This window comes from Passer montanus, unplaced genomic scaffold (assembly GCF_014805655.1).
Source record: "Passer montanus isolate IOZ18808 unplaced genomic scaffold, ASM1480565v1 scaffold35, whole genome shotgun sequence".
Lineage (NCBI taxonomy): Eukaryota > Metazoa > Chordata > Aves > Passeriformes > Passeridae > Passer > Passer montanus.
Genome location: NW_024368263.1, coordinates 8,493,697 through 8,503,284, shown reverse-complemented (window position 1 = coordinate 8,503,284; position 9,588 = coordinate 8,493,697). Strand labels below are relative to the sequence as shown.

The following is a 9,588-nucleotide window of genomic DNA, read 5'->3' as shown; positions in this document are numbered from 1 at the left end:
CGGCTCGCCGCCCGCCGAGCCCGAGCAGTCCCGGACCTTCAGCCCCGCGGCCGAGGCGCTGCGGGAGCCGGGCCCCCCGCGGGACCCCCCGGCCGAGGGTGCCGGGGCGCTGCTGCACCGGCACCACCTGCTGCTGCCGCCCGGAGCGCTCTGCGGGGAGCGGGGCGCAGCGCCGGCCGGCGGCACCGAGGAGCCCTTCGGGGGGCACCGGGAGCTGGCTCAGGGAGCGCCGGAGCAGCCGGAGCAGCAGCACCCCGTGCCCGAGGAGGGGGGCTCCCCGCTGCCCCCCACTGCGGAGGAGGAGGAAGAGGAAGAGGAGGAGGATGAAGGCGACAGCGATGGCTCAGAGCCAGAGGGCAGCTGCGATGAGGAGGAGGAGGAGGAGGAGGATGGTGACGTCCCCAGTGGGAAGGAGACAGCGATGGCTCAGAGCCAGAGGGCAGCTGCGATGAGGAAGAGGAGGAGGATGATGATGTCCCCAGTGGGCACCAGGGCTGCGCGGGTGGGCTGGAGGCGCTGATCGCTGCCGGCATCGACCTGGGGGAGCTGCCGGCGCTGGAGGAGCCCGAGGAGCCGCCCCCGGCCCCCCCTTCGCCTGCCCCCCACCCCTCAGGGATCCCGGGCATCGCCCTGCTCAGCGAACTCGCCGACCTGGAGCTGCGCCGGCGCCGCTGTGACCTGGCCAGGGAAGGTGGGTGACGCCCGGGGCCCCCAGTGTCCCCTGCATGCCCTGGTGACTCCCAGCAGCCCTGGTGCTTCCAGAACCCTCCAGTGCCCTTTGTCCTGTGGGACAGGGGGGCTGCATGCCGTGCCATGCTGTGCCATGCCGTGCCATGCTGTGCCCCACTCGCAGCCAGGGCTCGGCTCCAGCGCTGGCTCCAGGCAGGCGCCCGGATTCGGGATTCCCTCCCAGCTCGGCTTCCCCAGGGAATCCCAGAGGCCCCAGTGGGAAGGGCCTGGCACATCCCCAGCCCTGCAGGAGGGAGGGAGTGCGGGAGCGAGGGGGGGCCGCAGTGCTGGGTTCAGGTGGGGACAGCGTGGGTGAGGGGATGGCTGTGGGGTCCCACTCCCCATGGATGGGGTGGTGGGGTGGGCACGGGGTTGGCTGTGGCCAGATGGGGCAAATCACCGTAGCCCTCCCAGCCAGGGGTCTGCTCCTGTGCCCCCCAGCCCCCCAGGAGCCAGTGCAGGGCTCTGGGGTGTCGGTCCTTGCTGACCCCTGCCGTGCCCACAGGTGAGGATGAGGAGCTGCTGGCTTTCAACCTGCAGAACCTGGCCACGGTGGCGGCTGCCTGGTCGCTGGTGGAGGCGGCAGGACGGGAGGGCAGCCCCCCAGCACTCAGCCCCCTGCCCGTGTCCCCCCCGCCCCGTGCCCGCGTCCCCCGGCGCAAGTACACCTGGACCCCCAAAACCAAGGCCGTGAGTGTTTCCTGGAGGGGGCAGCAAGGGGGCTGAGCTGTGCCAGCCTCAGCCCTGGCTTTGAGGCCGCTGGCACTGCCAGCTGTGCCCAAACCCCCCTGGCCCCCCAGGTGTGCCCGCTGAAGGCGGCCATGGAGCAGCTGAACACGCAGGAGGTGGAGGTGCGGATGCGCCTGGCCGAGCTCCAGCGCCGCTACAAGGAGAAGCAGCGGGAGCTGGTGAGGCTGCAGCGGCGCCACGACCACGAGTACGTCCTGTCCCCGTCCCCATCCTCATCCTGGGCCTGGGGCAGCTCTGATGTGTGCAGTGGCTCTGGGCCTGTCCTGGCCGTGGGGGCTCTGCTGACGGTGTCCCCGGGTTTCCAGGCGCGACGAGAGCTCCCGCAGCCCGGCGCGGCGCGGGCCGGGGCGGCCGCGGAAGAGGAAACACTCCAGTGCCCTGGGCAGGGCCGAGAGCCGCAAGGTCAAGTGAGTGACTGGTGCCGCGTGGCCCCCCTTGGCCCAGGGGACAGCCTTCATCGGCAGGTTTTATGTCACAAAATGTAGTGAGAGAGGGGAGGGAGAGAGGGAGACGGCAGCTGGGGTGTGCAGGAGCCAACCAGGGTCGGGTCTGGATCCTTCTGGGGGATGCAGGGTGAAGCTGAGGGGTGCAGATTCCATCCAGGGTGCAGGTTGCATCCAGGGGTGCAGGATCCCCCCAAGGGGTGCAGGGTCCCCTGGGGGTCCTGCGGGCACCGTGCCCACACTGTGCCCCCCCAGGGCGGTGAAGACCAGCCTGTCCCTGCTGTGTGCTGAGCTGAGGGGGGACCCCGAGCCCCAGAAGAAGAGGAGCAAACTGGCCGGGGGGACGTTCAGCAGCCTCCAGGGCTCCCCGGTGAGTCCCGCGGGGTCTGAGGGGTGTGTTCTACCCCCAACCCCCCCTGAGTCCCCCCACTGTGGGGTCCTCTGCCCTGTGTGGTGACTTGTGGGCTGTCACAGCTGAAGCAGAAGGTGAAGGGCAAGGGGCTGCCCCCCGGGCTCAGCCCCTTCCGCCGGAGGGACCCCAACCCCGGTGCCCGCATCCAGAAGAAGCTGAACCGGCCCAAGGGCTCCAAGAGCTCCAAGTACCAGGGGCAGGACCCTGGTCCCCGGCAGCCCCCCCACTTCAGAGGCAAGGAGGGCACAGGGATGGGGTGTGGGGTTGGGGGGGGCTGAGGGCTTCGGGATGGGGGGGTGGGGTGAGGTCCAGAATGGGGTACAGGGGCAGGATGGGGATCTGCTTGTGAGGTGGTGTGGGATGGAGGAGGGGATGTGGGATGGGGGATGGGGATAGGATTGTGGGGTTTGGGGATCTGCCACAGGACTGGGGTTCAGGATGGAAGCTGGGGGTGCAGGGTCCAGCCATGGGTCAGGGAGGCAGGACAGATGTGGGGGTGGCTCATGCCAGGGGGTTACACATGGCCTCAACTCACCCCATTGTTCACTGGGGGTGCAGGGGCCACCCCTGTGTGCAGGAATCCCTCACCCTGTCCTCTCCCCTTGCAGATGAGCCTGAGGGTGACACGGACAGCGAGGAGGGGGATGAGGAGCCAGGGCTGTCACTGCCAGCTGGGCCGGTGGCTGTGCTGGGGCCCTCCCCATCCTCCGTGGTGAAGATGGAGGCCAACGAGAAGGCCAAGAAGAAAAAGGAAAGGCAGGGGCTGCTAGGTAATGGATTCACTCTGGAATGCTGGCAGGGACCCTGGGGGACACATGCTGGGACTGGGTGGGCAACTGTGATGTGCTGCAAGCCTGGACCTCCACGGGGTCCCCCGAGCCCTGTCACCCCGTGGGGTGCCCTGACCCCTGTCCCCCCAGGTCCGTGCCGCCTGGGCAGCCCCGAGGGGGAGGTGAAGATCAAGCGGCGGCCGGTGAAGCCGGGGGGAGCCGGGAAGCTGGAGAAGGTGCCGGGCCGGCGGAAGGCGGGGGGCTGCCCCGAGGGCAGCAAGAAGAAGCTGAAAGCCAAGGCCAAGGAGAGCCTGAGGCCCCCAGCCCCCGGCGGCCCCAGCCCCCCGGGAGCCCCCAGCAGCCTCTTTGGGGGCACGGACCCCCGGCTGCTGGGGCCGCGGGATGAGGGGGCTCGGCTGGGAGAGAGGGGCAAGAAGGGCACCCGCAAGAGCAAAGGGCTGCAGGCAGCCCTCAGGGTGAGTGGGGGCTGGGCTGGGGGCACCCCTGGGCTCGGGGACAGGGGGATGTGGTGTGTGAATGGGCTGGAGCCACCAATGGGACCAGGGCATGCAGGGCTGGGGTTACTGAGGGCTGCCAGTGAGATGTGGTGCAGGTTTTTGGAAGTAGTTGTGGGACACTGATGGAATCACGGGGTGCAGAGGGATGGGGGCAGGTTTTGCACAGGCTGTGGGTGCTGGTGGAGCTGAGGAGGCATTCTTCAGGGTGGTGGGAGGCCCTGGTGAGCCCTGGGGGGGCTGGGGTCACACAGAGGGGTCACTGGCAGCCCTGACCTCCCCGTGCAGCGCAAGAACGGGGCACTCTCGCTGGCCCTCTCCCCCCGGAGCGCCAAGACCATCCTGAGCAAGGGCAAGAAACTGGCCAAGGTCAAGAGCAAAGTGGCCACCAAACAGGTGAGACCCGTGGGGTGTGCCCCCCACCCTGGCACAGCCCCCTGTGCCCCCCACCCACCCCAAGCCTCCTCTTGCAGTGCAAGGGCCGGGCTGTCAGCAAACTCCTGGAGAGCTTCACCGTGGAGGACGACTTCGACTTCGACGACAACAGCAGCTTCTCGGAGGAGGAGGAGGAGCTGGGAGGCTGCCTGGCAGGGGGGGCCCGCGGGGGGGTGCCCCACGCCTGCGCCATCCAGAAGGAGGATCTGCGGGACGGGCTGCACATCCTGATCCCCAAGGAGGACAGCCTGCTCTACGCCGGCAGCGTGCGCACCATCCAGCCCCCCGACATGTGAGTGGAGGCTCCCGGGGTCCCAGACATCTGGGGGGGCATCCCAGCTATTTGAGGGGAGCACCAGGGTGTGTGCTGAACCCCTTCTGTGCCCCCTCCCCAGCTACAGCATCATCATCGAGGGTGAGCGGGGGAACCGGCAGCACATCTACTCACAGGAGCAGCTGCTGCAGGAGGCGGTGAGTGGGGGCAGTGGGGTGGGGGTCAGGGAGGGGGTCCCGGACCCCACAAACCCTGACACGCTGCCTCCCTCAGGTCCTGGACATCCGGCCGCAGTCACGGCGGAGCCTTCCACCCGGCACCCGCGTCTGTGCCTACTGGAGCCAGAAATCCCGGTGCCTCTATCCCGGGAACGTGGTGCGAGGTGAGGCTGCCTGGGGTCACCCGCTGGGGTGGGCAGTGCTGGGGGTCTCCTGCCATCCCCTGGGGTCACCCGCTGGGGTGGGCAGTGCCGGGGGTCTCCTGCCATCCCCTGGGGTCACCCGCTGGGGTGGGCAGTGCCAGGGGTCTCCTGCCATCCCCTGGGGTCAGCCGGTGAGGTGGGCAGTGCTGGGGGTCCCTTGCCCACCCCAACAGCCCCCCTGTGCTGCAGGCTCCTCCAGCGACGAGGAGGAGGAGGACGCTGAGGCTGTGCTGGTGGAGTTCGATGACGGGGACACGGGACACATTGCTGTGTCCAACATCCGCCTGCTGCCCCCTGACTTCAAGATCCAATGTGAGGGGCGGGGTGGGATCAGGGGCTGTGGGGGGCTCTGGAGGGGGGCACGGAGCCGCCCTGACCCCCCGCTCCCCGCAGGCACCGAGCCCTCCCCGGCACTGCTGGTGTCCAGCTCCTGCCGGCGGGCGAAGCGGGCGTGTGGCGACGTGGGCACCCCTGGGGCGCTGCCCCCCACGCTCTGCCCCGACCACGGCCCCCAGCCCGCCCGGAATTCCGGCAGGAAGGCGGCTGGCAAGGAGAAGAGTGGTATGGAGGGGATGGAGCAGGATCCCCTGCCGGGCTGGGATGAGGGGAATGGTGTTGGCATGGGGGAAAAGCATTGGGATGTGAGAAAAGTTTTTCGAATGGGGGAAGGATACTGGGATGTGGGGAAGTGTGCTGGGGTGTGGGGAAGGCTGTTGGGATGCAGGGAAAGGTGCTAGGGTGTAGGCAGGGGAACAGATTCATGGGAGGATGCAGGGATGTGTGGAAGGGTGCTGGGATGCAAAGATGGGATTAAGGGGGCCGGGAATATTGGGGTGCAGAGGAAGGTGAGGAGCTGGGCTTGGAGGAAGGGGTGGCACGATGTGGGTGGAGCTCAGTCCCGGAGCATCCCTCCCTCCCTGCTCCTGTGGCCTCCTGACCCCTGTGTTCTGCAGGCAAAGCCATGGAGGGGCTGTCGGGGGGCCGGGGCCCGGCGCTGGGGGACTCGGCGGCCGGGCGGCGCGGAGGGTCCCTGCTCAGCTGGGCCGCCGTGGCACAGACCAAGCGCAAGGCGGCGAACAAGGGCTCGGCCGTGCTCCAGAACCTCTTCCAGGTCAACGGCAGCGCCAAGAAGCTGCGGGCCAAGGAGACCCTCTTCCCTCTGCACCACCACCACCACCACCTCGCCGCCCCCGTCTTCGGCAACGCCTTCGGCGCCGACTCCTTCGGCCGCATCGCCAGCTCCTACGGCTCCTTCGGCGCCGGCGCCGGGCTGGTGCTGCCGGCCGCCCAGAAGCTGCTGCGCTCCAAGAAAGCCGAGCGGCTGGAGGCCGAGGTGGGCAGGAGCGGGCGCAGGAAGGCAGCGGGCAGCGAGTTCCTGGTCAAGCTGGACCACGAAGGGGTGACATCCCCCAAGAACAAGACGTGCAAGGCGCTGCTGTTGGCCGAGAAGGACTTCGGGGCCCGGCTGGAGCGGCCGCTGGGCAGCCACGGCTACGGACACGCCGGGCTGGGCGGCCGGGAGCGCCGGGGCCGCGCGGCCACACACCCGCTGCCCGTGGGGCTGGCGCTGCGCAAGTACTCGGGGCACGGGGACTTCGCCCTGAACTGCGACAGCGACTGCCACAGCTCCTACTCGGACATGGACGAGGACGAGGACGCGGGCGGGCTCGGCGCCGACGTCCCCTCGCGCTTCATGACGCGCCTTTCCGTGTCCTCCTCTTCCTCGGGCTCCTCCACCTCGTCCAGCTCCGGCTCCATCTCCACGTCCAGCCTGTGCTCCTCGGACAATGAGGACTCCTCGTACAGCTCGGAGGACGAGGACTCGGCGCTGCTGCTGCAGACCTGCCTGTCGCACCCGGTGCCGGCGCTGCTGGCGCAGCCGGACGCGCTGCGGCCCAAGGGCGCCGCGCCCCAGCGCTGCTTCCTGTCCAAGGCGGCCGCCGCCGGCCCCAAGGCCAAGCTCAAGCGCAAGGATCCCCTCAGCTTCGCCAAAGCCAAAGAGTTCTCCCGGCGGCAGCGCCTGCCCTCGGTGGAAAACCGGCCAAAGATCTCCGCCTTCCTGCCCGCGCGCCAGCTCTGGAGGTGGTCAGGGAACCCCACGCAGGTGAGGAGCCCCACGGGCACTGCTGTGGCACAGACGGTGCCCGCCATGGGCACCCAACTGGTATGGCTTGGGAGGGAAGGAGCAGGCACAGCTCGGGGCAGGGGGCATAGGTGGGTGTCTGTGTGCAAGGGACACTGTGCACAGTGGGGACATGTCAGGTGCCATGTGCTGCAGGCAGAGCCCTGGCTGCTCAGGGGGCTGGGGACACCGGCTGTGACATGTGGCGTGTGTGACATGGGTGCCCACTGCATGGTGCTGGTGGCGTTGGCTGCAGGATGGGGGAGGGTGCTGGTGGCACATGGGCAGCCAGTGTAGGGAGTTGGTGACATCACTGTGAATGCCAGCACAGGGAGCTGGTGACACCAGCTGTGTCCCTGGAGCTGCCAGTGCTGGTGACACCAGCTGTGTCCCTTGAGCTGGCAGTGCTGGTGACACCAGCTGTGTCCCTGGAGCTGGCAGTGCTGGTGACACCAGCTGTGTCCCTGGAGCTGCCAGTGCTGGTGACACCAGCTGTGTCCCTGGAGCTGGCAGTGCTGGTGACACCAGCTGTGTCCCTGGAGCTGGCAGTGCTGGTGACACCAGCTGTGTCCTTTGAGCTGGCAGTGCTGGTGACACCAGCTGTGTCCTTTGAGCTGCCAGTGCTGGTGACACCAGCTGTGTCCCCCGTTCTGTGAGCCCCTCACCCTGGTGCTGCTCTCCACGTCCCCCCGCGGTGTCCCCAGGGCGGCAGGGCGGGTTTGGGGGTCCCTGTGCCACGCTGAGCGCGTGTCCCCCCGGCAGCGGCGCGGCATGAAGGGCAAGGCGCGGAAGCTGTTCTACAAGGCCATCGTGCGGGGCAAGGAGACGCTGCGCGTGGGCGACTGCGCCGTGTTCCTGTCGGCCGGGCGGCCCAACCTGCCCTACATCGGCCGCATCGAGAGCATGTGGGAGTCCTGGGCCAGCAACATGGTGGTCAAGGTCAAGTGGTTCTACCACCCCGAGGAGACCAAGCTGGGCAAGCGCCAGAGCGACGGCAAGGTGAGGGCAGGGCTGGCTCCGGGGGCAGGGAGCCACGCGCCAGCTCAGGTAGCCACGTGCCAAGTCAGGTAGCCATGTGCCGTGCCGTGTGGTCATGCATCATGTCAAGTAGCCACATAACCCGTCAGGTGGCCACACATCATGTCAACACATGTATCGTGCCGTGTACCACATGAGGTAGCCACACAGCAGGGCAAGTAGCCATGTACCCTGTCTGGTACACGTGTGTGGTGTCAGGTAGCCACGTGCCATTTCAGGTATCCCATGTCATGTAGCCACGCATGGCCATGCAGCACATCAGGTAGCCATCTGTGGTGTCGAGTAGCCACACATCTACATCAGGTAGCCATGCACCATGCCAGGTGGCCATGTCACCGGCCAGGCTGCCATGCCCCAGAGCAGGTGGCCCTGTCGCACAGCAGGTAGCTGTGTCACCAGCCAAGTAGCCAGGCAGCCATATCCCCAGCTAGACAGCCATGTCCCACACCAGGCAGCCATGTCCCACACCAGGTAGCCATGTCCCACACCAGGCAGCCACATCCCCCATCAGGCAGCCTCACGCCAGCCCGGGCAGCGGCAGTGACGGCGCCTTGTCCCCGCAGAACGCGCTGTACCAGTCGTGCCACGAGGACGAGAACGACGTGCAGACCATCTCGCACAAGTGTCAGGTGGTGGGGCGGGAGCACTACGAGCAGCTGACGCGCGGCCGCCGCTGCCAGGACCGCCAGGACCTCTATTACCTGGCGGGCACCTACGACCCCACCACGGGGCGCCTGGTGACCGCCGACGGGGTGCCCATCCTGTGCTGACCCCGGGGTGCCCACCCTGTGCTGCCCCCGGGGTGCCCACCCTGTGCTGACCCCGCCCGGCTCTTATGCAAAGGGTGACGTGGGGACATTGGGGGCACATCAGGGGACGTGGGGGGGGGGCTCCCCTACAAGCCATAACTTTCCCTAGTACCTCTGACTGTTTGCCAGCAGGTGAAGCAGAAATCAGGTGTGTTGTTCTATTTATTTTGCCTGTAAATATTGTATTTCTTCCGGGAAGTTTTATGGAAAAGCGAGAAAGGAAAAAAAAAAACAAAACAACAACAAACCCAACAACAGCAGAAAAAAAAAAAAAAAAGACAAAAAATGATGAAAAAAAATCACAAAAAAATAATAATAATCCTCGGGGAAGGGGGTGGGGGGGTCGTTTCAGTGCACTGTGTCCCCCGGCCTGGGGGGACGGGGACAGCGGGGAGCGCTGTACAGAGGGGGCCAGGGCGGGGGCTCGGCCCCGGGCGGGGGGCCCAGCGCCGCCGTCCCCAGTGCAATAGTGGGGTGACCGCGGGGGGGACACCCTGGGGGGACCACGGGGACCCCGCGGGGCCGGCGGACGCTGGCCCGTCCCGCCGCCGCTGCCTGCAAAATATGTACAGGGGCTTTTCCAGTGTAAACACTAAAAAACAAAAAAATCCCACAAAACAGGATTAAAAAAAAAAAAAAAACCCAAAAGGAAAAAAAAAAAAAAAAAAGGAGCAAAGGGTTAAACAAAGGTTTTATGAGCCGCCATTCCTGTAAAGGCCTTTTACTATGGAACTTTTTTATGGATAACTTGGCTTATGAATAAATATATGAACCGTTGCTGGCGCCGGCTCCGCTCTGGGCTCTGCCTCCGTTCCCTCGTGCTGCCACTGGCCCTGGAAAGCCCAGGTATGGAGAGGGGATGGAGAGGGG

At 66.8% G+C, this 9,588-nt stretch overlaps 1 protein-coding gene across 1 annotated transcript in view; it reads left to right on the top strand.

The window, feature by feature from the left end:
- BAHCC1 (BAH domain and coiled-coil containing 1) overlaps positions 1–9,512 on the top strand; it is a 21,412-nt gene extending 11,900 nt beyond the window's left edge. Inside the window, exons 10-27 of the mRNA XM_039716215.1 lie at positions 3–329; positions 413–691; positions 1,235–1,419; positions 1,530–1,666; positions 1,785–1,886; positions 2,178–2,292; positions 2,397–2,568; positions 2,943–3,104; positions 3,255–3,580; positions 3,908–4,015; positions 4,093–4,346; positions 4,450–4,525; positions 4,602–4,710; positions 4,939–5,061; positions 5,143–5,310; positions 5,703–6,853; positions 7,634–7,870; positions 8,473–9,512. Of these exons, the coding sequence (XP_039572149.1) occupies positions 3–329; positions 413–691; positions 1,235–1,419; positions 1,530–1,666; positions 1,785–1,886; positions 2,178–2,292; positions 2,397–2,568; positions 2,943–3,104; positions 3,255–3,580; positions 3,908–4,015; positions 4,093–4,346; positions 4,450–4,525; positions 4,602–4,710; positions 4,939–5,061; positions 5,143–5,310; positions 5,703–6,853; positions 7,634–7,870; positions 8,473–8,679 (4,238 nt within the window). The 3' untranslated portion in view covers positions 8,680–9,512. The remainder of the gene's footprint in view (positions 1–2; positions 330–412; positions 692–1,234; positions 1,420–1,529; positions 1,667–1,784; positions 1,887–2,177; positions 2,293–2,396; positions 2,569–2,942; positions 3,105–3,254; positions 3,581–3,907; positions 4,016–4,092; positions 4,347–4,449; positions 4,526–4,601; positions 4,711–4,938; positions 5,062–5,142; positions 5,311–5,702; positions 6,854–7,633; positions 7,871–8,472) is intronic.
- Positions 9,513–9,588: the final 76 nt, after the last annotated feature.